Below are 27,610 nucleotides of genomic sequence, written 5' to 3'. Positions count from 1 at the left end.
CGACTCGGCGTTCTGGGGCGGTGGGGCCAAGAGGAGCCCCCCCCCCCCAGAGGCAGAAAACGGTCTCCGACCGACACTTTTAAAGGCACCAAACCTTTATTTGCGACCGTCACTGAATAAATTAGGCAAACATATACATCTGCACGACAGGTACACCGAAGACAGGGAGGAAGAGAGGCAGGGGAGGGGGGGGGGGCTTCTGAGCAACGCCTGGACGGGAAGGGAGGGGCTGGCGTTCAGGGGGCTGTGAAACCAAAGTGTGTGCGTGTTTCTTGGGACGGTGAAGATGGACCTTCCCCAAGCTGGAGATGTCTACCTTAAGGTTGTTAATAAATAACAACCCATCTGTGTTGATACGTGCCCCCCACTCCTCATCGGGCCACCCTACCCTGTCTGAAACGCCCACCCCGCTAACTACGATGGTGGCAGAGACGATGGAATGGATCTTGGCTGGAGAGGAGAGGGCGGGGTCCCCCCTCCCCCGGATGTTGTCACAGCGCCCCCCCCCCACCTTTCCATCTGGGTCTAGGGATCGGGAAGATCTTTGGCTCGAATGTCACTGTTGGGTGAGGGGCTGCAATTGTGCTTGGCGCTTGGCTTTCGTTTGCAAGTAGCGACTTTTCCCTTCTTCGAAACGTCGCCGTTCGTCCTCCGTTTCCAACTGCGGGGGGAGAGAAAGGAGGGCGAGAAACAAAAAAGAGGGGGGGGGATGTGGGTGAGTCATCCACTGTCCCCACATGGCGGCCGGTCTGGCCGCTGGACGGGCTTCTTTTGCCCGCTGCCACCTCAGGATGTCCTGGGGGACTTTTGTCAAATGCTTTTCTGAAATCAAGATATATTACAATAGCTACGTTCCCATGATCCACTAGGCAAGTTAACCAGAGAGAGAGAGAGAGGGAGGGAGGGAGGTAGTCAAAGGATGTATAGATGGATGGATGAATGAAGGAAGGAAGGGAGGAAGGGAAGAATGAAAAAGGAAGGAGAAAAAAAAAAATAACAAGGAACAGACAGAGAGACAGGCAGAAAGAAAGAGAGAAAGAAAGAAAAGAAACAGAAAGAAAGAAAAAGGAAGAAAGGAAGACAAAGAAAGAAAGAAAGAAAGAAAGAAAAGGTGTCCAACTGAACAGCCATTTGTCAGGAATGCTACAGGGTCTCCTTCTTGAGGACTAGAAGACCTGCAAGGTCCCTTTTGCTCCTGTGTCTTTCTCCTGAAGGCAGAAAGGTGGTTTCAAGAGGCCTTGACTGGCAGAATTTGATTTGATCCGCATCATAAAAGTTGGCTCCTTTGATGGTTATTTTTTTGGGGGGGGGGCGGAAGGGGGGTGGCATGGGGTGAAGCCAGTCCTGTGGTTTTGGTATGTGGGGTGGGAGGGGGAGGGGAGGGGAGGGGAGCCTGGTTTGCAGGCTAAAGGGCCCCCTTGGTTGGCTGAAATAGATCCGGGTTTTCAAAGATCAAAGAAGGCGTGAGAACTGCCATCATCGCCCCAAAGAGATTCAAAAGGATCAAAAGGGATCCCTGAGGGTCTTCAGGCTCAGAATCAGTGGGGGGGAGGTGAGGGGGTTGAGACAGGGCTGGGTCCCAAGATGGCGCTCCTCTATGACTCTTTAAATTGGATGCCTGCATCAGATAGGGGGCTGAGCTAGATGACCTCAGTGGTCCCTTCCAACCTTTCCCTTTTAGGCTTCTGTATTTCAATTTGGCTTCCTGCACTCAGCAGGGGGTCAGGCTAGATGACCTCCAGGGTCCCCTCCGACCTTTCCCTTCTAGGCTTCTATATCTCAGTTTGGCTTCCTGCATCAGGCAGGGGGTCGGGCTAGATGACCTCTGTGATCCCTTCAAAGCCTTTCATTCTAGGCTTCTATAATTCAGTTCGGCTTCCTGCATGGGGGGGTTGGGCTAGATGACCTCCAGGGTCCCCCTCTGACCAACAAAAGAATCATGCTTCAGCTGGATGCTTCGATGCCACCCAAGTCCCGGCATTCTCAATTGATCGAGGTGAATCGGACTGCACGGCCCCATGACTTAATTCAAATCTCTCCCCCTCTCTCTTTTTCCCTCCCCCCCTTTTGCAGCCCGGGATAAAATGACCCCTGGGAAGGGCTGGGAGTTGGCACCCTCCAGATCTACAAATCTTTGGGGGGTTTTTCCTCCTCCCCATCTGGCGTTTGGCACCCCGAGGAGTTTGCCAGCTGCGTGTGGGCACCACCGGCTGCTGATAAGCGGTTAAGAGCCTCATTAACGGGGTGGGGAGCCGAGTTGAAGGTCAGGAGGGAGTGGGGGGGGGACGCTGGATGGAGGGGGAGCCTGACAGCAAAGAGCCCCCATTATCTCCAGCAGGGAGGCTGCAGGAAGCCCCACGATAAAGTTGGGGGGATATGTCGGGAGAGACCCCTCTGTGGCTCTTGGAAAGCCCAGAGGGGAAGCTGGGAGGTGGGTGGCTGCCAGATGGGATTGAGGGGCGCCCTGGCGGAGAGAGAGAGGGGCATGGGAAAGGGAAGGTCTGTCTGCTTGGCAGGAGGGTAGCTTCTTTTGGGGGGGGGAGAGGAAGGGGGGAAGGAAAGGAGGGAGGGAGGGGGGATAGATGGAGAGAATGGATGTGTGGATGGGTGAATGGGAAGGAAGGAAAGAAGGAAGAAAGGAAGTGAAAGGGAAAAAAGGAAGGAGGTGGAAGGAGGGAGGAGAGCAAGAAAAGAAGGAGGGAGGGAGTGGAAGGAGGGAGGTGAGGAATGAGGGAGGGAAGGAGGGAAGGAAAGAAAGGAGGGAGGGGAGGAAGAGAAGAAGGAAGGGAAAGAGGAAGAAAAGGAAGGAAGTGGAAGGAAGGGGAAAGGAGGGGAAAGGAAGGAAGTAGAGAGAGGAAGGGGAGGAAGAAAGGAAGGAAGGAAGAAAACAAAAGAAAGGAAGGAAGGAAGGAAGGAAGGAAGGAAGGAAGGAAGAGAAAGAAAGGAAGGAAGGAAGGAGACAAGGACTTCCTCCCTCCCTCTCCAAAATATAACAGGCAAGAAATAACAGAGACATTTTTGGGGGGGGTGGGAAAAGGAGGGGATTTAAAAGCAAGAGACACACACACACACTCTCCTGGATCCCAGCATCCTTCCATGCAACAACGGAGGGACACACGGGGTGGGTGTGGGTGTGGGGGGAGGAGAAGGAGCGACCAAGAGACATAATGCATAAATCGAGGAATGGCCCACTTCGCCCCCTCCTGCCTCGTCCTCGGGATTTTATCTTGGCAAGCCGCGATGGCTAAAAATAGATGGGAAGGCAAACCAACAATAGCAGGTAGTGGGGGGTGGGGGTGAGGAGGGGGGGGGAAAGGGAGGCAGGGAAGAGAGATGGAGGCCAGTAAAATAATAAAATAAAATAAAATACAGAATTGAGGAAATTGGAAGTTCCCCAGGCTTTGCAAAAAAAGCTGGCCTTAAGGGAAGGAGAATCTTTGCAAAGGCAAGAAAAAAAGAGAATTGGTTTTAATTTTATTGCATTGCTGGATTTTTTGGGTGGGTGAGTGGGGGGGAGATGCTAAAATTAGGGTGATCCCTTCCAGCCCAATGGCTCCACTGTGGGGAGGGTCAGCAGCTGAGGAGCAGAGGAGGATGGGGGGGGGAACCAAAGATTTGGGGAACGGGACATGCCTTTTTTAAAAGAAACAGCACAACAGCTATTGAACTAGGCAGGATAACTTGTGTGTGTTTGTGGGGTTTTTAACGCACATTTTTAATGCCCTGTTTATTTTTTTTTTTGGTTTTGTAATTTTTCTGTTTTGTTTTTGGGAGCCTGTACAGGGAGTCCTCGACTTACGACTGCGATGACGAAATTTCTGCTGCTAAGTGAGACAGTTCTTAAGGGAGCCTTGCCCCATTTTACAGCTTTCCTTGCCACGGTTGTTGAAGTGAACCCCTGCAGTTGTGGAGTTAATAAAATGGTTGCCAAAGGGGATCGCGTGACCCCGGGACGCTGCGACCGTCATAAGTAGGAGTCAGTCGCTGAGTGCCTGAATTTTGATCAAGTGACCGCCCGGATGCTTCAACGGTCGTAAGTGTGAAAAAACGGCCCTAAGTCCCTTTTTTCAGTCCCGCTGTAACTTTGAACGGTCACTAAGCAAACTGTCGTAAGTCGAGGACCATCTTGTGTTTTGATTTTTTGAATTTAACTAAATTCGGTTGAATAAAACAGTTAATGTAAATTAATAGCTGGAATAAAACAGTTAAAAGGGAAAAGGGCTAAACCAGCCGAATGGAGCTAGCAGAGCGTTTTAATGGCCGGATGCCCTTCCTGTTGCCAATGCGGAGTTTTGTTCATTGTGCCCAGAGAGAGAAATATCTGCCTCACGGCCCAATTATTTCAGCAGATTTTTCTGGATTGCTTGCAGAAGGAAAGCAACTGTCTTCGGGGTCCTGCAGCCCACCCCCCAGTTTTGATGAAACCAGACCCTGGAACCGAGCTGGAAACTCAACAACCCCAGAGATGTTGTGTGCGCTTTGAAAACATTCCACAAAAACCCACAAAATGCCGACTTACCGCCAGCTGCGGGACGGGGAGGGGTCTTCCTTCCTTGTTGAGGGACACATAGGTGAAGAATGCGCTGACTGCCCGGTACGGCTCCTGGGGTTCGCCCACGAAGCGGTCGGCGTCCACAAAGACCTCGATTTCCATGGACTTGTTGCTCGTGAAGGTCATGCGGCCAGAAATGGTCAGCACACTCCCTGCGGGACCGAGAGCACATTTGTGAGTGAGGGTCTTCTGGAAGCAAAGATGGTCTTCACCAAGGGACAGCTGAGTTTTGGATTTTTGTCGGGGGGGGGGATCGCTTTGAGGACAGCTGAAGGCAACTCCAAGGGGTCTACACCGAAAGGAGGAGGACTGTAACCTTTGGAGGACGCCAAGTCACTTTGGTGAAGGATCTGCTCTTCTGGATTAGGTACAAAACCATTCTTGGAAATTTCTATGGCCAGCTGGTCAGAAACCTGGACCTTGTCAGAGAATATGGATAGGAAGGTGCATCTCGTTTGCAAAAGGATTATGGAGAGGTTGGAGAAGGTTCTGAAGAGAAGCTGGAAGATGAGAAGGGACTTGAGGAACACGCAATGTTCCTCAGAGAACTTTATTTGTCTTCAGAGGAATCTGAGATGTTCCTCAAGGAATGTGATTTGTCCTCAAAGTATCTTGAGTTGTTCCTGAAGGAACTTGACTTGTCCTCAAAGGAACCTGAGATGTCTCTTGAGGAATTCGTTGTCCTCAGAGGAACTTCAGATGTTCTTCTAGGAACTCGACTTGTCCTCAGAGGAACTTGAGATGTTCCTCAAAAAACTCATCTTGTCCTCAGAGGAACTTCAAATGTTCTTCTAGGAACTTGACTTGTCTCTAAGAAACTTGAGAAGTTCCCCAAGGAACTTGACATGTCCTCAGAGGAACTTGAGATGTTCAACCTGAACAAAGGCCCAATGGGGAATTCTTGATGATCGAGAGCGGAAGACTCAACCTAGGGAAGTAGTGGCCTCTCCATCTCTGGACATTTTTTAAGAAGAAGCTGGACAGCCACCTCTGTAGGAGGGTCAAGTTGGCCTTCCTGCATCCTGCAGAGAGGTGGACTAGATGGCCCTTGTGTTCCTTTCCACTGGATTTTTGCAGGAGACGAAGAACCAGGAATCCAGGTAGAATTCACAACCGGTTTTTTTTGGGAAGCTGAAGAAGAGAGCAGGAGATTTCCCCCACACCTCCTGGGTGGAATTGCAAAGGCCTAATTTAAGGAGAGAAACGGGGGATTTACAGCTGCTGTTATCTCTCAGTTTTGACCGTCCTCGCAGAAAGCAAACAAAGGCATCTCGAAACAAAGAGCGGAGATGGGAAGAAAGGCAAAATCCAAACACCGCAATCTTCCAACCGCGAAGACGGATGACTCGCCCATTCGACGTCAAGGAGTCCCACCCGGGGAGATCTAACCTAAATTAAAACTACAACGTTCAACAGGGGGCAGTTCGCACGCAACGCCTCGAGCCTCCCCAAAACGCTTCCGCCGAGGCAGCTGCCTCCAAGCGAGCGTCACGTGCCAGCGGAGGCAGGAACGCGTTCAGAGGCGGTCCTCGGCTTACGGCTGCAACAGAGCCCCAAATCCATCCATCCATCCCTAGGTCTCCATTCACTTCTCCATCCCACCGTCTCATCCATCCCACCATCTTTCCTCTCTCTCTCTCCCTCCCTCCCTCTTTCTCCATCCATCTTTCCCCCCTTCCCTGTCTTCATTTATCCACCTCTTCATCCACTCCATCCATCTCCCCAGCCATCTATCTATTTATCTCTCCATCTATCTCTCAATTCATCTATCAATTCCTCTCCCCATCTATTTCTCCATCTCTCCATCTAGCTGTCGATCTGTCAGTCCATCCATCCATCCATCCATATCTCTCCACCACTCCATTCATCTCCATCCATCAATTCCTCTCTCCATTTTTCCATCTCTCCAACTATCTGTCCATCCATCCATCCATATCTCTCCATCTACCTCTCCATTCATCTCCATCTATCTCTTCATCCCTCAATTTCTCTCTCCATCTATTTCTCCATCTCTCTATCTGTCCGTCCATCCGTCCATCCATCCATCCATCCATCCATCCATCCATCCATCCATCCATCTCTCTCCATCTACCTCTCCATCCATTCATCTCTCCATCCGTTCTGTGGCCATCTTGACATTCTCCCTCTTGAGTCCAACCACCGGTGGTCAAACTGCCCCCTTCCTTCTGGCTACATCTCCTGCCTTGGGCACATGGACCTCCGGACCTTTGTCCGCCAGCCATTCCTTCCCCTCTTCCTGGCCTGATGAGATGCCAGCTTAGATTTCCTTCAACCAAGCAAGGTTGCTCCCGACGCTGTCTCCTTCTGACCACCGACTGGGGGTCTTTGACTGAGGCTAGGAGACCCCCCTGGGGTTTTCTATTTTTAACCGAGACAGGAGGCCTCAGGGAAAGACCCGTCTGGAAGCCGGGTGGCCTGGCTGGTGGGCTTGCCCAGGAGCTAAAGCGGAGCACTTGGGCAGAACCTGCGACACCAGCCCCTCCGGGTTTCATCTCTGGATCCTGGAAGAGAATTCGCTGAAGCCAAGAGAGGAAGTCAACCGAGCATCAGTAATGAACAGCAGATGGTGGCTTCCAGCCAACCTCATTTGGGACGTGTTCGGAGGGCAAGCTGTTGAGTTTTACATTCTTGGAATACAGAATAACAGAGTCGGAGAGGTCGCAAAACGAGGCCAAAAAAAAAAAAATCACTTAGCAACGGAAACGTTGGCCTTAATTGTGGCCGTCCGGCGAGGACTATCTGTAGACTGCAGGGGAATAAAATTCATCTGAGAGCATTTAGGACAAGAGAGTCTGATCGCTCCCAAATTTAGTTAAATAAAACAGCCAGCTTGAAAACCAAAAAAACAGAATAGGCAACATTTGCTTAAGAAAATAATCAAGAACGGGCTTCCAAAAAGTCAAATTAGATTTCCCCCCAAGGATAGCAAGCGAGGCCCCACGTTCTCATCCGGGAAGTTCTTGAGATGCTAATTTGGTCCGCTTGAAACTGGAGGGTTTTTAGAAGACATTGGTGTGACAATCGAAAGCCATCCCAACGGGCGTCTTGGAACGAAATGTTCCTGCGCGGAGAACGGAGACTCGCTCATAAATGCCACTGTGTGTTCCAAGAAATGTCGCAACAAGCACCTTGCGTAACATCGGCTGGGTTGCAAGGGACAACAGCGGTGACACACAGAGATGCATACACCTTCTGACATAGTTTTCTGCGTTGAGCAAAGGTTGAAGTTGGATATGAAGTGAATCAGCACCCTGGACAGCTCTCTTGACGGCCATGTTGGACCGGCCAGGATTGCAGAGAAAATCCGAAGGGATTTAAGAGAGTAACAAAATTGGGAGGGACCTTGGAGGTCTTCTAGTACAACCCTCTCCAAAAACAGGAGATCCTAGACCATTTCTGACAAATGGCTGCCCAGTCTCTTCTTAAAGCCCTCCAGTGATGGAGCACCCACAACTTCTGGTGGCAGGCAGTTCCACTGATTAATTCTTTTGTCCACTTCTGCTGTAGACAACATCCAACCTCATGTGGTTCAGCTGCCCCCAACTTTTGGGGTTTCCCCCTCTGGATCATCGGCTAAACAGACAAAGATGGAACGTGCTACAGAAGTCCTTGACTTACAACTACAACGATCTCCCTTGTTAAGCGAGACATTTTAAAAGTGAATTTATGACCTGTCTTGCCACGGGCGTTAAGAACCGCCACAGTTATAAAATCAGTCACGCGGTTGTTAAGTGAATCTGGCCCTCCCCCCCCCCCCCGACTTTGCTTGTCAGAAGGTCGGCGAAGGGGAACACATGACCCCTGGCCACTCAACTGTCATAAGTACATGCCAGTCGCCAAGCCTTTGAATTGCGATCACGCGACTGTGGAGATGCTGCAATGGTCATAAGTGTGAAGAAAACCCAAGCCTCTTTTTTTTTTTTTGGTGCTGTTGTAACTTCAGTCAATAAATGAACCGGTTGTAAATCAAGGATGTCTTGGGAAAGGTCTTAACTGACCGCAAGGGTATGGGGCCCACCTCTCACCTTTTTTGATCTTCTCGTGAAAGTTGATGGCGTCCACAGAAGCCGTGACGATGTTGGTCTTACAGTGGCGTGCAGCCACGATCCCAGCCACTTCGTCCATGAGTTTCATGGTCACGCCTGGAAAGGATAGAAAGACGGGGTTCATGGAGGCAGCGGCCGGTGGAAGAGTTCCCTGGGCCAGCAGGCTCCAGCTGGGAAGGAGAATGAGGAGTTCCTCCACGTAGGGAAACATAGAATGTAAGGTCGCGGAGTTGGAAGGGACCTTGGAGGTCTTCTAGTCCAACCCCCTCTGCTGAAGCAGGAGTTCCTGTTCCTGTTATGGTCCACCAGCAGCCTGTGGAGCTGGCAACAGAGTCAGAGAGCGATGAGGCTGAGGAAGAACATGGGCCAGTCCTGGAGGCTGGGGAAGGCCCGGATGAGGGCTCTGCGTCCGAGGCAGAGGTGGGGCCAGGGCCATCAGGGGTGAGGTGTGGACTCCAGAGACTGACAGTAGTGAGGCAGAGGAAAAGGAGGAGCCTGTTCCTAATGCACACATGAGAAGAGCTGCCAGAAGGCAAGAGCAGCTCAAGCAGAGAGGACGACTCGGGAGTAAGGCCAGGAGATGATTGGCCCCTCCCATAAGGCTTAAAAGACCAGCAATGGCTCTTGGGCTCTTTGATAGCTTTGGCTTCTTGCATTTATTTTTGTATCGGTGTCTTCTGAACTTTTGCCAAGAAAAGCCTTTGGCAGTTTGCCTAATTGGACCAAGGTTGGTGATAGGACTGAGGGATTTGTGTTGGGAGGAATTTGCTTTAATTTAGTTGAACTACGCTGGGAATGAAGTAATTCTCAGCTGTTCGAATAAAGTTTGTTTTTACACTGACTGAGTTTCCTACTACCTACTGGGGCCTGGGTCACAATAATTCCATTCAGGACAGACGGTTGTCCAGTCTCTTCTTGAAGACCTCCCGTGATGGATGACCCACAACTTCTAGAGGCAAAACCTGACAGGGGTTCAACGTCTCCCTGACCATTGGCAGAGTGACTTCTGGAATTGAGAGTGGAGGTAGTCAGGGAATCTTCTACGTGGCCTCAAGGAAGTCCTTCAGAGGCAGGTATGTCAACCCTGTTCCGTTCCACCTCTCCTTGCAGGAATTTGTTTCCTGGTTCTTGGGTCATTCTCACAGCCCTTCTATGAACCGCTTCCAGCCTTTCTTGCTAATTATAGGAGACTGAGAGTTCTAGTCCTGCCTTGGGCACAGAAGTCGGCTGGATGACTTTGGGCCAATCAACCAGGAGATGGCGAGTTCTAGTCCCGCTTTTAGGCATGAAATTTGGCTGGGTGATTTTGGGCCAATCACCAGGAGATGGTGAGTTCTAGTCTCCCATTAGGCATGAAATCTCTCTATGTGATTTTGGGCCAGTCACCAGGAGACTATGAGTTCTAGTCCCGCTTTTAGGCATGAAAAACAGCAGGGTGACTTTGGGCCAACCCCCTCCCACCGTCTCTCAGCCCACTCTACCTCACAGGGTTGTTGTGGGGAAAACAGGAGGGGGAAGGAGTAGTAGGCATGTTTGCTGCCTCGAGTTACGTCTAAAAACAAGGGAGAAGTAAATAAACCCGCAGATCCCTCAAGCGTTAACGCTTGCATTTCCCTGTCCGTCAGTCCAGAATGGAGGACGGAGGACGGACGGAGCCTTCCTGCAAGGAAACTGAGTCAAGGCCAGCTTGATTTTCTGAAATGGGGGTTGCAAAAATACCCCCAACGCGCCTCTTTGTGTGTGTGTGTGTGTGTGTTGTTCCTACAACCCGAGCTTTGAGGGAGGCGGAGAGGGGGGAAAAAAAACTGCAAGTTTGCTGAAGAGCTGGAGGCCCTGCAGAAGACAATTAATTAAACCTCGTTGCTTCCTGCAACGAATTGCAGAGCAAATCCCCTCCACCCAGCTCCAAGCGAGGCTACTAATAAGAAGCGAAACGCCGGCTAAAAATAGCACAGCCCACACACACACACACACACACACACACACACACACACACACACACACACACACTTGCAACCAGGCTGCAAGTCCTCTTAATAAAGCAGCAGGATCTAAACAAAGAAGGACGACAACAACAACAACGATAACAAAAAAAACCCCACCCTGGCGTCTTCCTAACACAACAAATGGGATCCCAGAGGGGTCTTTGTATGTGTGTTTGTGTGTGTTTGTGTGTGTGTATGTTTGTGTGTGTGTGCGTGCATTTGTGGGTCCTGTGCTCCACAGTGGGTCGTGACAATCCCGTTCCTGCCATGAAAAATTCAGAATTAATTCCACTTGGACGACGCTCCCCGCGGCGTTTCCTACGTGGGTCTTTGGACAAGGAAGCTGGGAGCTGAGTTGCCGAGGGACCTGAGAGCTACATTTGGGTTAAGTGACGTCTTATTAATCACAGCCAAGGTGGGGGTCAAGTGTCAGGTGGGTGGGGTGGGTGGGTGGGACAGAGAAGGCAAGCAAAGCGGAGATTTCAACGGGGGTCTCCCGTCTGCGCGGGTGTTGGGGTGGGGTCAGTCCAGACGTAGACAAAGGCTACGAAGCGAGACGGTTCATTTAGCAAATTCTTGGGAATGATGTGCAAATTTTCTTGACACCTGGGCTGAATATGGACTTCCAGAAGATGTGTATTAAGATAACCTTGACAGAGGGGTGGGAGGGAGAAAGAGAGAGAGAGACGGAGAGAAGAAAAGAGGGAGGGAGAGAGAAAGAGAGAGAGGGAGGGGTGAGGGAAGGAAAAAAAAGAGAGGGGAGGTAGGAGAAAGAGAGAGAAAAACGGAGGGAGGGAGAAAGAAGAGGGAGGGGGAGGGAGAAAGAGAGAGAAAGAGAGGGAGGGAGGGAGGAAGTGGGGAGGGGGGGAGAAGGAAAGAGGGAGAGAGACTGGCCCAAGATTTACCCAGCTGGCTTTCATGCCTAAGGTGAAACTAGAACTCACCGTCTCCTGGTGACTCAACTAAAGTCATCTAGCCGGCTTTTGTGCCTAAGGCGGGACTAGAGCTTACCGTCTCCTGGTGATTGGCCCAAAGTCACCCAACTGACTTTAGTACCTAAGGCGGGACTAGAACTCCCCGTCTCCTGGTGATTAGCCAAGTCACCCAGCTGGCTTTCATGCCTAAAGCAGGACTAGAACTCCCAGTCTCCTACTTTCTAACCCGGTGCCTTCCCCCTAAGACCAAACTGGCTCTGATAGCAAGACGGGCGGCTTATAGACACTGAATAAACTATTTTTGTTTTTTTTTAAAAAGAAAAACATTTGATTTGAAAAACAGAAGTCCGCATAAATGTCCAGCCAGGCTCCCCTCTCGGCTCCCGAACATGGGAGGGAGGCCTAACAATCCTCAATGCCAGGTGACCCCAAATGGTTAGTGGGGCCCCTCTACTTCCCGCCCACCCTGATGCCTTGCAAACCAACCGGCGCAGCGGCCTGTTTAGCAAAAACAAATTCCGTCTCCAATTTTTGTGGTAAGGGAAAAAAATAAATCTATTTAATTTCCCCGACTGGCTCTTAAGTTCAAACTGACCCCCTCCCCCGTTTAAAACCTCCATCGGCGACCTCCCTAAAGAATATTTTAATTACAGGGGTCTCAATTCCCCCAGCTTTCTCGGCCGTGAAAAGTTCCTATAGCAACCACTCCTACGTTTGAAGCTCATCCAGTCTCGGGAAAGTAATTCCCCCCCCACTTTTTTTCCTTTCTCCAATTAAAGGGCTTGTCCTCAATTTACCCAACCTTGATTAGGGGACTGGATTAGATGACCTCCGAGGTCCCTTCCAGCCTATGATTCTAGATGGGTGGATCTTTGACTCAGCTCGCCGATTAACCAAGTAACTCTGTCTTCAAGGAGAGGCAACCATCTGACCAGGTCCCGTGTCTTGAGCAGGGGGTCAGATTAGAGGATCTCCGAAGTTCCCTTCCAACCCTATGATTTGTAAATCACAAATGAGCCCCTCTGAATCAGTTTCTGGGCCTTTCCTCACTCAGGAGGGAAGGTCAGGTTGAAATTTAGAGCAAGATTCTCACCTGGTAGAGCTAACAGCTTCCCCGCCCCCCCCTTACACCTCTCTCCCGAATCTTGTAACTTCCGCACACTTGTAAAAATAGAAAGCAAACCATGATAGGGGATGGATGCTACCTCTGCTGCCAGGGGCGATGGGAATAGTATTTATTATAAATTCTGGGGTGTTTATGATCTGCGCAATGTGGAAGGTTTGATTGTGCAGGAGGTCCACACTCCAAGACCGAAGAAGCCCTCAAGAAGCGTCTGAGATGATGATAAATATTTTGAAGGTGGACCTCTAGACGTTGAAGACGTAACCCCAGGCGGGGGGGGGGAGTCATTTGGACCTTGGGTAAGGGTGGAGGGGAGGGGAACGCCAGGGGAACACCGACGTGGCCCAGTAGAGGTTCTCCTAGGACCTACCTCCATGCACAAATCCATGCATGGTGCAGTCAGATGGTCCTACCAGGTGGATGAGACTTGACTGGCTGTATCCAACGGTGTAGGGCTCTGGAAAGAGAAACGAGCGGTTGAAGGACAAGTGAGGATGGAAGCCAAGGACCCAACCCTACCCTTTGTGGAGGTCTACAAGAGGTTCCTAGAAGTAGAAGAACGGAAGGAGAACCAGGCTGGGCTCAATTCCATCAAAGGACAGATGTCCATCGAAAGTGGCTCTCAACCTACTTTCAACTCCCCCCCCCCCGTTGACTCCCTTCTTCAGGAAGAAGGAAGGTGGTGAGGGACATTGAGGGAGGAAGAAGGAATGGGAGGAGGGACAGTGAGGACCGAAGTGATGTCCATGCCAACTTCTGCATCTGGCGTCCCTCATTTAGCTGCTTCAGACACATCAGTCATGGGGCCCGCCAAAGATTGCCTCTCCAACTGGATCCAGGATCCAGCTTGTAGCAGGTAGGGGTGTAGGAGGAATCGAGGACTACAACTAGGTTGTAAAGTAAGCGTAAGAAAGTCCTCCAGACCAAGATTATTGAAAGCTGATCACTGTTCCCCTGTGGTTTATATTCTTTTCAAATATGAACAAGGATGGCTTGATCAATAAATAAAATATACGGACATTTTCCCCAAAGGACAAAATTTACAAGAATCCACTTCTGTTATTAAGATATTTAAAGCGTTAAAGCAAGCGAGATACTTCAGTCAGAGCGTAAAGCCAATTAGGCGACTCCCCTGGTATTAAGCCAGAGGCAGAAATGTGAGCTCTTACAAGCCAGCATTCCAGTGGTGGGTTTCAAATTTTTTTTACTATCGGTTCCGTGGGTGTGGCTTGGTGGGCGTGGCATGGCTTGGTGGGTGTGGCAGGGGAGGGATACTGTAAAATCTCCATTCCCTCCCCAATCCAAGGGAAGGTTACTGCAAAATCCCCATTTCCTCCCGATCAGTTGGGACTCGGGAGGCAGAGAATAGATGGGGGCCAGTCAGAATTTTTACTACCGGTTCTCTCTGAACTAATCAAAATTTCGGCTACCGGTTCTCCAGAACTGGTCAGAACCTGCTGAAACCCACCTCTGCAGCATTCACAGATCTTGGTTTAACTCAGTTAATTCTGCAAAACAGCCTTACCTTTGCTTTGCCTGTCTGGAAAGCGGTGAAAATAAAGAGAGAGAAGCAGGTAAGCGAAGCGCAATTTAATGCAGAAACAATCAGTTACAAGAGGAGATCCAGAGCACACAGGGGAGCCCCGCTTGAACCCCGTTTTCCAGCAGCTATCTTGAGCAGCGGGTCAGACTAGAAGACCTCTTAAGGCCCCTTCCAACTCTGCTATTCTTCTGTGTTTGTCTAGGTGCCAGGCAATGGAGCAAGGAAATCCGAGGATTGGGATACTGATTTTAAATTTCATTAAAAAAAAAAAAAGGCTAGTAGTCCTTGGCTCATGGTCATTTGTTTAACAGTCTGTTTGAAATTCACTGGAAAAGTTTTTTCAAACTGATGACCACTGCAGCATCCCCAAGCGGACAAAATTCAGATGCTTGGCAATTGACTCATAGTTACGACGGTTGTAGCGTTCCAGGATGAGGTGATCCCCTTTTGTGACCTTCTGACAAGCAAAGCCAATGGGGAAGCCAGATTCACTTAATAACCCTACGTTAACAACTGTGGTGATTCATTAACAACTTTGTTAATGAATCCAGCCCAATCCAACTCAACCCATGTAACACCTCTCCTGCGCAGTCCGCACTGGCTTCCTATGGTCTTTGGGGTGCGCTTTAAGGTCTTGGTTACCACCTTTAAAGCGCTCCATGGCTTAGGGCCCAGGTACTTACGGGACCGCTTGCTGTTACCTTATGCCTCCCACCGACCCGTACGCTCCCACAGAGAGGGTCTTCTCAGGGTGCCGTCCGCCAAGCAATGTCGGCTGGCGGCCCCCAGGGGAAGGGCCTTCTCTGTCGGAGCTCCTACTCTTTGGAACTAACTTCCCCCTGGTTTGCGCCAATTGCCTGACCTTCGGACCTTTCGCCGTGAGCTGAAAACGCATTTATTTATTCAAGCGGGACTGGCTTAAAAGTTTATTAAATAATTTTAATCGGGGTTATTTATGAATTTTAAGGGTTTTAAATTGATTGTTTTAAATTTCGGCCATATATGAAATATGCTTGTTTTAAGTTTTTGTTTTAATTTATATATTGTATTGTTTTATAATTTGGCTGTACACCGCCCTGAGTCCTTCGGGAGAAGGGCGGTATAAAAATCTAATAAAATAAATAAATAATAAATAAATAAACCCAAACCAACCCAATCGCATCCTAAGCTACTAAATCAACCCAACCCAACCCAACCCAACTGAACTTAATCCAAACCAAACCAATCACAGCCCAAGCTACTATATCAACTCAATTCAACTCAGTCCAGCCCAATCACAGTCCAAGCTATTAAATCAACCCAACCCAACTGAACTCAATGCAACTCAGACACAGTCTAAGCAACTACCCAACCCAACCCAACCCAACCCAACCCAACTCAACTCAAACCAAACCAACTGAATCACAGCCCAAGCTACTAAATCAATTAAACTAAACTCAGTTCAACCCAACCCAACTACAGCCCAAGCTACTAAATCAACCCGACCCAACCTAATTGAATTCAACCCAACCCAACCCAACCAAACTCAATGCAACTCAGTCAGTCTAAGCTACTAAATCAACCCAACCCAACTGAACTCAATGCAACTCAGACACAGTCTAAGCAACTACCCAACCCAACCCAACCCAACCCAACCCAACTCAACCCAACTCAACTCAACCCAACCCAACTCAAACCAACTCAAACCAAACCAAACCAACTGAATCACAGCCCAAGCTACTAAATCAATTAAACTAACTCAGTTCAACCCAACCCAACTACAGCCCAAGCTACTAAATCAACCCGACCCAACCTAATTGAATTCAACCCAACCCAAGCCAACCAAACTCAATGCAACTCAGTCAGTCTAAGCTACTAAATCAACCCAACCCAACTGAACCCAAACCAAATCACCCCAATCACAGCCCAAGCTACTAAATCAACTCAACTCAACACACTCAACTCTATCACAGCCCAAGCTACTAAATCAACCCAACCCAACTCAATGCAATGCAACCTAATCACAGCCCAAGCTAGTCAATCAACTAAACTCAATTCAACCTGATCCAACCCAATCCAACCCAAGCTACTAAGTCAATTCAACTCACCAATGTGTTGCACAACGGGACCCCCCCCCCAAAAAGCACACATGCTGGAAATGCAAGATATAAATAAATGTGCAGGCAGGTGTCTCCATGCCAGACAGATGCCTGTGGTACCTGGATTGATCACGGGCACAATGACATCACCGTTCCTCTCTTTGGTCTCCTGACGTGCCATCTTCTGTTCCTCGTAACGCCGTCTCCCTTCTTCCTCCTGGTCCTTCCGTGCAAACTAGCAGGAAAGTTAAGCAATTGTTAAATGAATTTTGCCCCACTGTACGACCTTTCTTGCTGGGGTTGTTAAGCTGCAGCTGTTAAGTTAGTAACACGGTTGTTAAGTGAATCTGGGTTCCTCATTGACTTTGCTTGTCAGAAGGTCGCGAAAGGGGATCACATGACCCCGAGACATTACAACCGTCGTAAGTACATGCCAGTTGCCATGCACCTGAATTTTGATCACATGACCAAATGTGATCATGCGGCAATGGTCATAAGTGTGAAAAATGGTCATAAGTCTTTTTTTTTCCTATTTGGAACAGTCACTAAATGAATGATTCTCAAGTCGGGGACCACTGTAATCCTGTACTTGGAAATGGCTGAACTCATATTGCGATTTTTAACAAATTCCATGTTGTGCCCTGTGGTGGGAACACAACGAATCAGAAATGAATGAATAGTCCAAAATTGAATTAAAAAGACCGCCAACAGAGATCGGGGGGGGGGGAGGGAGGGCGCAGACACAACAGATCCAAAGAACTAAACAAAACCATGAAACTCATTTTTTTTTCCCCAGCTACAAAGGAGGATCCCCTATTTTCTTCCTTCAAGGCTCACCTGGATTGGAGGCACTTCCAAAACCTTGTTCACGTTGTGGAGAGAAAGAGGGACGTACCACAAAGCGGCCTTGTTGGTCACTCTCTTCGCACCTAAGGAGGAAGGAAGAGGCTGTCAATCAGCGGATCTTGAGAAATTAAGCCAATGGGTGGGGAAGGCCGTTTTGCTCCCCCCCCCAGACTCCTAGAAAGGCTCTGGAGCCAGGTGAGAGAGAAAAATGGGCCTATTGGGCCATTAAGTGCTAGGAGTGGGGGGAGAGGGAGGGGGGAGCATGCATATGTGTGAGGGTGGGGCACATAGAATTATGGGTGTGGGAATGTGCGCACACGACCCCCCCCTCCCCGCCCCCCCCTTTCTGGCACTTGATGGCAAAAAGCTTAGCCTTCACTGGGTTAGGGATTGTAAGCAAACTAGCCAATGAATCATTCTCAGGGCCACGTCCGTTTCAAAAGTGGCTGGCAAGTCCTCTTAGAGACAAGGGGTGGCTCTACGTCACCAAAATATGGACTGCTAGGTTCACCAATTCACTTCAGTTTCATTCAATCCTACCCAATCACAGCCCAGGTTACTAGAATATAGAATATAGAATAACAGAGTTGGAAGGGACCTTGGAGATCTTCTAGTCCAACCCCCTGCTTAGGCAGGAAACCCTAGACCACTTCAGACAAATGGTTATCCAACATCTTCTTAAAAGCTTCCAGTGGTGCAGCATTCACAACTTCTGCAGGCAAGTTGCTCCACTGATTAATTTTTCTCACTGTCAGGAAATTTCTCCTTAGTTCTAAGTTGCTTCTCTCCTTGATTAGTTTCCACCCTTCGCTTCTTGTTCTGCCTTGTCCTAAAGTTGACCCCTTACTCTTTCAGGCAGCCCCTTAAATATTGGAAGACTCTTTTTTTTTGGAAGATCTTGCAATCTCTAAAGTTGGCGGTTCCCACCAGTCTTACTCCTGATTTCTAAGTGATAGTAGGACACCTCCCTTTTGGGATTCTCATACGATGTCATCCCCCACCCCCCCCAAGTCTTCACGCAGATATATGAGCTTTGCAGGGCAATTTTATCCAGAAAGCCCTTTGCTCCTTCCCTGATCCTCCTTTGTGTCGGTTGCTACGGCAACCCCTTCCCCAAGAGGGCTTTGGCAGGTGAGGGGGTATCAGTTGTAAATCCTACTCCAACCACCCCGCCCCCAGGCTGTCACATCCGCTTGGGATCAAAGCCTGAACAAAATAGCTCAATTGTGGTCATAAGTCGAGGACTGCCTGCAGATGGGGGGAGGAGGAAGAGAGTTGAGATGTCCCAAGGGTCTCCGTTAAAAAATTTGACCAAAGAATTCCTGGACATCAAAGCTACGCAGTTAATTTTCCGTTCGTGTTGTTCTACCACCCCCCAAGGACATTTGGAAGGGATACAACCACATTTCTCCAGCTAGCAAAATAAAGATCATATTTTCAAAGCGGCCTCAAGAAACAGGGGAGGGGAGGGGGCCTGCCAGGAGGGGGAGGGCGAGCTCGGAAGAAGAAAGCAAAAGACACACTTGAGGTGATCCTCCCCTCCTGCCGCCAGCTCCTCTGTAGCCCCTTGAAAAGAAGGTCGGGTTCGATTCTCCTTCAAAGGCAGAATAATCCTGCAAATTCCTGCTCCGTTTGAAACATCTTGGGTGTGTGTGTGTGTGTGGGGGGGCAATCAATTTGTCTTTGCAACATGAGATGCAATGCCGTGTTTCTCTTGGCAGAGGGAGAGGCTGGATGGAAGGCCAGGCGTTTACGGGGCCGGGGGTGTGTGTGGCAGATTAAAGAGGGGGAATGGAAGGACTACGCAGCCCATCATCCTGAGGGTGCAGACATCTGGGGAGGACCCATTGCTGAGAGTCGCACAAGTCTGAATTTTGTGTCATTTTTTTTTCCAGCGTCAAGCCAGCGATCGTTACACAGGCAGACCTCAACGTAGGACCACAATGTGGAGCCCAAAATGTGAGACACGGGTTAAGTGAGTTTGGCCCCATTCCGAAAGAACCTTTTCGGCTGTTAAGTGAACCTGGCTTGAGTCTGCTTGTCAAGAAGGTCGGGAAAAGGGGATCACGTGACTGCGGGAGACAGCGAAAAATGTCGTAAATAGTTGCTGAGCATCTGAATTTTGGGTCACGTGAACCACAAGGGTGTGTGTGTGTGTGTTGCGATGGTCGTAAGCGTGAAAAATAGTCAAAAGGTTTTTTTCCCCCCCCATCGGTCACAATACGAACTGTTGTAAGACTACCTGTATTGGGAGTAATGCCCTCCCTTTCAGGCATTACCGGCGACGGACGAAAAAATGGGGCGAATGAGAACAGGTGCGAAGCAGGGAGTCTTAAAAAAAAAAGACTGAAGAGTATTTTTTTCAAGAAGGTGACCTCAAGAATGCCTTTCTGAGGTCCCCAAAGATCCTTGGCTGATCGGCTTTTTAAATAATAAATCAATAAACACAACAACAACAAGAACAATGACAGCAGAATAGAAGAGGAAGAACTGGGGAAGATAACAAAATACAAAGACCTACAAATAGAAATAGGGACAACTATGGCCGAGGCAAGCAAGAGTAGGGCCAATAGTCATAGGCGCCTTGGGTGCAATTCCAAAACAACTGGAGCATCGCTTGAACACCATCATTGGCATTGACAAATTTGCCATCAGTCAATTGCAAAAGGTGGCCTTACTTGGAACTGCTTCCATCCTGCGATGAGATCTGTCACACTGCCAAACATCCAGATTTGACTATCCCAGGTCCTTGGTAAAGACTCAATAGGTAGACAAACCCAGACTAGACAGCTGGCTGACTGTGCGAATAATAATAATAATAACAACAACAACAACAACAAAGATACAAAAATCCACCGACAATCTAAACTGCTGACTTTGCAACAACAGTCGAAACTGTTTCACATTTAATATGTGAACGCAGCAAAATCTCACAAACCGATTACAAAGCTAGACACGACCGAGTTGCTCAATTAATCCACTGGTCATTATGTAAAAAATACGACTTGCCTGTATCCGAATAGTCATGGGAGCACAAAGTGGAAAAAGTTATAGAAAATGAGAAGATGAAGATCTTGTGGGACTTTGGAATACAGACGGATCATCACTTGGAACACAACACACCAGATATCACAATTGTCGAAAATTGAAACGTATAATTTATTGACATTGCGGTACCAGGAGAAAAAGAACTGGAAAAAATCATGAAATATCGCGATCTGGCCATCAAACTACACGGCTACGGATGAAATAGTTTAGTATAGTATAATATAAAATAGAATAGAATATATAGTAAAATAAAATAGAAAATATAGAATAGAATAGAATGCAGAATAGAATAGAACAGAACAGAACAGAACAGAACAGAACAGAACAGAACAGAACAGAAGAGTTGGAAGGGACCTTGGAGGTCTTCTAGTCCAACCCCCTGCTCAGGCAGGAAACCCTATTCCATTTCAGACAAATGGTTGTACAATCTCTTCTTGAAAACTTCCAGTGTTGGAGAATTCACAACTTCTAGAGGCAAGTCGTTCCACTGGTTAACTGTTCTAACTGTCAGGAAATTTAAATATAAAGTAAACTAAACTAAAATACAATACAATAACAAAATAAAATAAATAAAATAAAATAAACTACACTACAATCATCATCTTCTTTTAAGGACCCCATAATATCTTGCTGGGTGGAATCCTGGGGAACTGAATGGTGCTGAGCGTTTACCGGCCAGATGCCCTGCCTGTCGCCAATGCGGAGTTTTGTTCAGCAGCTATCATCTCATTTACAATACAGTAAAATCACTGAATCTACGGAACTGGTCATGTCCCCCAAGAGCCTCCAGGGACGCTTACCTGTGAGGATGTTTTCGGCTTCCACCTGTACCTGGACTTCCACGGAATGCTTGGAGGCGTACGTGATCTCGGCGCTGACGTGGGCCACTTCGCCGATGCACATGGGGGAAAGGAAGTCGGTACGTTCCACGCGAGCCAGAGCAGCCACGCAGGGCTCCTGGGAGGGAGGGAGGGGGGTGGAATGCAAAAATCCCATCAACAACGGGGGTGGGAAAAACCCACAGACCCCCATGCAGGTAGGTAGCCCTCCACCTCTCCAGCTGCAGCTGAGCTGGATATATTTTTTCTCTCTCTTCCAATTATGCTACAGCGCCACCTACTGGGGAATTATTGATTTATTTATTCTCGACTTCTCGGCTGGAAATGAAACTGAAGTGAAAATTAAGATAGAAATGAAAAAATGAAATTGAAATGGAATCACATTTGAAATTTTTAGGATATCAAAGCCAAAAGCAGGATGTTTCTGAGCTTCTTCTCATCGTGGTCTGGACTGACCGACCGACCTCTCTCTTCCTCTTCCTCCTCTGCCCGCGGGGACTAAATTCCTCTACAGCTGACTTTCCGAAGCTGGCCGTTTCCAGAACGTGTGAACTACAACTCCCAGCAACCTACAAACGGTCAGGCTGTCGGGGAGAATTCTGGGAGTTGTAGTCCAAGCCACGCTTTGCAGAAAAGGTTTCTGTAGCACCTTCTGCTTGATTGGCGGCTGCTTCGTGGGCAAAGAGGGTCTCCGTTGTGGCTTCGGAGACACAATAACTGTGACGCTGGGGTTGCCCGGAGCGGTTGTGGGAATAGTCGGCAGCACCTACCCCGGATTGTGAGTTGCAATGTCGGGTGCTGATGATGGCTCCGGCCTCTTCGATCATTTTTAATATGGTGCCTCCGTGCACGTTGCCGGCAATGTTCGCGTCATCGGGGCGCATAATCCTAGAGAGAGAGAAGAAAAAAACAGAAGCGGTAGTCCTCGGCTTACGACCGTGTGCTTAGTGACTGTGCGCAAAGTTGCAGCTGTTCCTCGCACTTACAACCGCGGCAGTTCCTGTTCCCTGCCGGTCGTTTGAGCCCCTGGCAACCATTGCAAATTTGTATGGAATAAATCGAATCGAGCGAATTTTGGTTGAAAAGTCGAGAGAAATGAGGAAAAAAAAAAACCGGGACTGGATTTAGACTGCTTTGCCTTTCATTCTGGATTGTAGATATTGTAGAAAGTTAGCACCTGCCCCTCCCCTAGAAGAACGAAATACCTGGAGAAATATTTTAAAAAGGCAGAATATTATATTTCCCCTAGAAGAGAAATAAAAAGCTTAATAAGGAGGTAGAAACTCCAGAGCCACAGTTCCCTTCCCCCTAAGCTTTTAGAAACGCAGATATCCATTCAAGGCAGGATCTTTTGAACAAAGGCAGAATGGTAGGATCGGGCCTCACTCAAGATCCAAACCAGGAAAGCCATTAAGACACAATCAGAATGGCCCAACATCCTTTTGGGAGACATTCAGGCTTCCTCATCACATCAACTCAGAGAGTCCAGGCTTCAACCAAACTTAACTCAGACAACCTACAAAAAGCTATCTTATGACCCCTACAGCAACCCACAGACTACATGCTCTTGCCACAGGAACAGGAAGCTCAAGTTCAAAGCCCAAGAGAGGGCCTAAAAAACCCTTCGCTCTCAAACCCACGTGGTCCTGTCCATCAATAAACCATCTTTCCAATCAGCCTCCATGTTTCCATTCTCTTTCTCCCCGCTTGGAACCATTGAACGCAGATGGATATTTCTTCCAGCAATCTCTATTTTGATGATCAATGGATTTCCTTGTTGAGTAGCGCCTGTTCTTCTGCTCTCAGCCCCCCAACATAGACTTTGGGAGCAAAATCAATCTTTTAGGATTTCGTGTTCAGAGGCAGTTTTTGGGGAGCCCCCACTGCTAATAAATGTGAGCCTGGTTGTCCCCCGCAACCCCCTTATCGAAAACCCAGATAGATAATCCTCGACTTACGACTGGTTGCTTTAGTGACCATTTCAAGCTACCTTCCCAGGGATTCTTATGATCCCCTCCTGCAGTCAGCAACTGGCCCACATTTACCCATTGTTTGTTGAAAAACCAGAATTTTCTTCTAGTTTCTGGCATAAATTAGGCCAGAGTGGACAATGGATTCGCTTTACGACCGCAGTGTTTGTTTTTAACAACCAGGGCGGTCGCTTAACGACTGCCGCAAAAGACAGGCGGCTAAAATTAGGTCGGTCATGTGGGTGACCCGCTCTACGACCATAAGGGGCAGGCTCCCTCACAGTCATAAGTCGAGGACTACCTTTCCAGTGCACAGAAGGGGGTGGGGTGGGAGGAGGGTCTTACTGGATCAGGTGAACGGCCATCCTCGGAAACGGAGAGAAACGGGCCTCCCTCCCTCGGGGATTCTGCCGGCCAGACGTCCCAAACCCGCCTTTCCACTTTTTGTGTGTGCGACAACCGACAACCGGCAACCTTCACAACTTCCTCTCTCGCAAGGCAGCCTATCAGGGTTGCGTGTGGGGAAGGGAGAGTCCCCACAAGGGCGCAGAGAGAGAGAGGAAGGAAGGCAGGGAGACCAGAATGCCCACCCCACGTGGCTGGGTAGCTTATGAATCACCAGGATGTGGGTTATTCCGGCATTGGTTCAGCCGTTGACACACATCGGCTTGTACGTTGGACTCCCAGAATCTCACAACTTCAGAAGTGGTGGGAGCTTCATCCCTGGAGGCCTTCAAGAAGAGACCGGACTGCCATCTGTCAGAAATGGTATATAGGGTCTCCTGCCTGAGGGTGGGTGGGTTTGAGGTTGGACAAGATGATCTACGAGGTCCCTTTTGACTCTGTTAATCTGTTAAAATGCAGAGGGAAGGGGAGGGCAAGGGAGGGGAGGGGAGGGGAGGAAGGAAAAAAGGAAGGAAGGAAGGAGGAAAGGAAGGAAGGAGGAAGAAAGAAAGAAAGGGAGGGAGGAGGGAGAGTGGGAGGAAGGAAGGAAGGAAGGAAGGTTGGTAGGTGGAGGGAGAGAAAGGGAAGGAGAGATAGAGAAGGGAGGGAGGGAGAGAGGGAGATAGCTGGCTTCCTAGGGAATTCTGGGAGTTGAAGTCCAGCCATCTTCCCCTGTCCAGGATTGAGGGAAGCGCTTAGCTTTGCCAAAAACATTTTCCAAGATAAGAAGCCGCAGAGGGTCTTTGCAGGTTGGGTAGCTTCACTGATCTGGTTTTAATATCGTTGGCTCAGAGTTAATCTACAAACAGAGAAGCTGCTATGGAACTAGGGATTAAAACAGCTTTACCGCTTGTTGGCCAGGAGAGAAATACAACATTTTCCAAGCAGGTTTTCATATACTGTTCTCACAAGATAAGAGAGGAAAAAAATACATCTACTGTTTAATTTTGCTTCTCAAGGGAGGTAAGACAAGACATAACAAGAAGGACAATAATTTTAAAATAGAAGACCGAGAAAGTTCAGCTACAAATACTAACCGAGTTCAAACCTAACCTAGTTTAGAATGTGTGAAGGAAATAGTTGTCGGGGCTTCAATTAACCTGGTTAAGCAGAGAATGAGACCTATTCTGCTTGGGCAGGGGGTTGGACTAGATGACCTACAAGGTCCCTTCCAACTCTATCTATCTATCTATCTATCTATCTATCTATCTATCTATCTATCTATCTATCTATCTATCTATCTATCTATCTATCTAATTATTATTATTATTATTATTATTATTATTATTATTATTATTATTATTATTATCTACCTACCTACCTATCATCTATCTATCTATCTATCTATCTATCTATCTATCTATCTATCTATCTATCTATCTATCGGATTTCATATCTTTCTATATTTCTACCTACCTAATATCTCCTATCTATCTATCTATCTATCTATCTATCTATCTATCTATCTATCTATCTATCTATCTATCTATCTATCTATCTACCTACCTACCTATAAATGAAGTTGGGTACACAGGTCAACACACTGCATTCACACAACCCATTTCACACTGCCGATTTCCGGTGCGCAGCAGCTGAAGAGAGCCACGAGAAAACCGAGACAAAGACAGAACACACAACAAAGCCGCAACTTCGAAATCTTGACCGCCAAACATTTGTGCAACCTGCTGACCCAAAAACAGACTTCACCTCTGGGCTGGAGCATCTGTGAATCACAGATTCAGGACCAAGAGCAGCAAAAAAAAAAAAAAAAAGAGGCTTGCAATTCTCAAAAAAAGCTGGGTTGTTTTTTTTTGATGCGCTGCCCGCCAGCAGGTGAGTTAGCACAAGAAAAGCAGAATTATTGTCTGGGGAAAAAAAAATAAAAGAGCAGTTGGTTCTTTGGGGATCAATCTCAGCCTGGAGAACTTAAGCCACTTATAATTCCCGCAGGGAAAAAGCAAGCCGGCGGATGCTTGTAATTATTCTCATGTGCCGCCTGCGAACGGGGCACCGAGGGAGGCTTTTAACCCTGCAGCCATGCGCTAAGGGTGACCTTGCAGGCCTGGGAAGCTCAGCCTTAAACCGTTATTAAATCATGGTTACAAGCCATTTGTTTGTTGGAGAGGGAGGGGAGAAGGGCGAGGCCTGGGAACGAAGGGTTGGGCACTGCCAATGCTGCTGCCAAGCTCTTTAGGGCAAGGATTTTTTGTGGCACACAATTCACCGGCTGCCGGTGTCGTAAAACATCACAAAGGCCGTTGAATTTCCCGTTCAAATCCTGCCAAGCCTTTCGCAGGAATTTAATGTTGTTTGATGGACTCGAGGATCAAAGTGCACGATTCAGGATGAAAGACGAGTGCAAAGGAGAAAGCGTTGCACGTTGCCACGTGTTTAAAAGACACAACCAGCCTTGCCCAGTTGCCTAGGAAACGTAAAATGGAAAGAAAGAAAAGAAAGGAAAGAAAAGAAGGAAGGAAAGAAGGAAGGAAGGAAAAAAGCAAGGAATACAGGAAGGAAAAAAGGGAAGAGAAGAACTGGTAGGAGGGAGGGAGGGAGGAAGGAAGGGAGGAAAGGAAGAGAGGAAAGAAGGAAAGGAAGGACAAAGAAAGGAAGGAGGGAAGGAAAAAGGAAAGGGAGAGGGAGAGGGAGAAGGAGAGAGGAAGGAAAAAGAAAGATAGAAGGAAGGAAGGAAGGAAGGAATTGAGCAGAGGATCAATTTTTTTGAAAAGAAAAATAGAATCGTAGGGCTAGAGGGGACCTCAGAGGTCTTCTAGTCCAGCCCCTTGGCCAAGGGAGGAAATCTTATTGGATGGATTTGGCAAGGAGAAGATTTGAGAAGTCTGTTCAGCTGATAAAATCTCAGTTTTATAAAAGCAAAGAAGAATAAAGAGAGAGAGAGAAGGAGGGAGGGAGAGAGAGAGAGAGAATAAACAACGAAATGAAATAACAAAAGGAAATAATAAAAGGAAATAATAAAACAAGGAAATGGAGTGATATAAAATGAAATGATGGAATGAAATTAAGTAAAAAAATAACAATGAAACGAGATGAAATACAATCCAAGGGTCCAAGGCCTGGGTGCGATTCAGCCTGCTTTCCGCTACCCGCTTTGCAGATTTATGGATCCAATACACACACACACAAAGCGCAATATATACTGTATATTAGAAAAAAAATCTTAATTTATATATATCTCAGTATAAACGATATATATCCTTTTAGTTTATATGTGTGTACACACACACAAAGCCTATATATACACACATAAATTCACACACACATACATACATAAACACATATACATACATCTTACATACATATATCAATTATACACACAAATGTACATATATATATGCACACACACACACACACACACATATATAACCAAACATGTATGTATGTATGTATAAAACCCAAAATAAGACATTTTTTGTGTGTTTTTTAGTTCTCAGAGAGCCCCCCCATCCCGAGCCTGGAATAATAACCAACCAATTAATAACAAGACACAGGACACAGCACTCTGCCCATGCCCAGAGGCACCCTGCCCTCAACCCAAGCTCTCTGCCCATGCTCGCAGGGCCCCCAAAAGCCGCCCAGCAGGGCGTGGGGAGTGGGGAGTGGGGGGGGCTTCAGCCGAGGCTGAGGGGCGCCCGGCGCTCTGCACATGCCCAGAGGCTAGGGGAACGACGCCCAGAGGGAGGCGGGTACCTGCTAATCTGGATGGCGGCGGGCGGAGGGGCGGTTTCTCCCGCCTCGGGGGCCCGGGAAGGCTGCATGAGGATGGAGGAGGAGGAGGGCGAAGGCGGCGGCGGCGGGAGTCCAACCGGAGCGAGATCGACCGGCCGGCCGGCGACCTGACAGGAGGGCGGGTTGAGGGGACGGGGCGGGGCTTCTCCCGGCATAAGCCCCGCCCTCCGCGCACGCCCCCTCCCCATTGGTCAGCCTTGGGCCTTTTTTTTTCCCCCTTGCCCACGTGACCCCAACAGCTCCGCCGCTACGTCACTCTCGGCGGCGTGGGTCCTTTTTGCGTCGGTGCGTCCGACACCGAGCGGAGAGGGGCAGAGCGACCCCGGCGGCGACCACCGAGAGGAGACGGCGGGCTAGAGCGTCCAAGCCAGCCGGCCAGTCCCTGGGACGCTATTATTTTTTGCAGAGGGGTGAAATGCATCAAACGTCGATT

The 27,610-nt window shown here is 48.5% G+C and overlaps 1 protein-coding gene across 2 annotated transcripts; it reads right to left on the bottom strand.

Moving 5' to 3' along the window:
* Positions 1-84: 84 nt before the first annotated feature.
* ACOT7 (acyl-CoA thioesterase 7) lies at positions 85-27,373 on the bottom strand. Of its 2 annotated transcripts, none has more exons than XM_058161387.1 (9): positions 27,139-27,373; positions 21,787-21,904; positions 20,978-21,134; positions 17,121-17,212; positions 16,404-16,518; positions 13,033-13,119; positions 8,599-8,715; positions 4,520-4,704; positions 85-661 (listed from the first exon to the last, which is right to left on the bottom strand). In XM_058161387.1, exons 1-9 carry the CDS (start codon positions 27,363-27,365, stop codon positions 557-559), a joined length of 1,203 nt encoding a protein of 400 aa, XP_058017370.1. In that variant the 5' UTR covers positions 27,366-27,373; the 3' UTR covers positions 85-556. The 2 variants fall into 2 exon arrangements, with proteins under 2 accessions (XP_058017370.1, XP_058017371.1); XM_058161388.1 differs by lacking the exon at positions 27,139-27,373 and adding an exon at positions 23,332-23,463 and having other exon boundaries at positions 86-661.
* Positions 27,374-27,610: the final 237 nt, after the last annotated feature.

The sequence above is a fragment of the Ahaetulla prasina genome, chromosome 18 (genome assembly GCF_028640845.1).
Source record: "Ahaetulla prasina isolate Xishuangbanna chromosome 18, ASM2864084v1, whole genome shotgun sequence".
Taxonomy (NCBI): Eukaryota; Metazoa; Chordata; class Lepidosauria; order Squamata; family Colubridae; genus Ahaetulla; species Ahaetulla prasina.
Note: the sequence above shows the minus strand (reverse complement) of the source record. Positions and strands in the feature narration are given on the sequence as shown.

Bases quoted from the DNA above. Each gene is read 5' to 3' on its own strand.
- ACOT7 (XM_058161387.1), bottom strand. From the start codon at position 27,365: ATGGGGAGGGGGCGTGCGCGGAGGGCGGGGCTTATGCCGGGAGAAGCC. The intron at 21,905-27,138 runs GTACCCGCCTCC...CTCTCTCTCTAG, and splicing joins GCCGCCATCCAGATTAGCAG to GATTATGCGCCCCGATGACG. The intron at 8,716-13,032 runs GTAGGTCCTAGG...TATCCTTTCCAG, and splicing joins GCATGGATTTGTGCATGGAG to GCGTGACCATGAAACTCATG.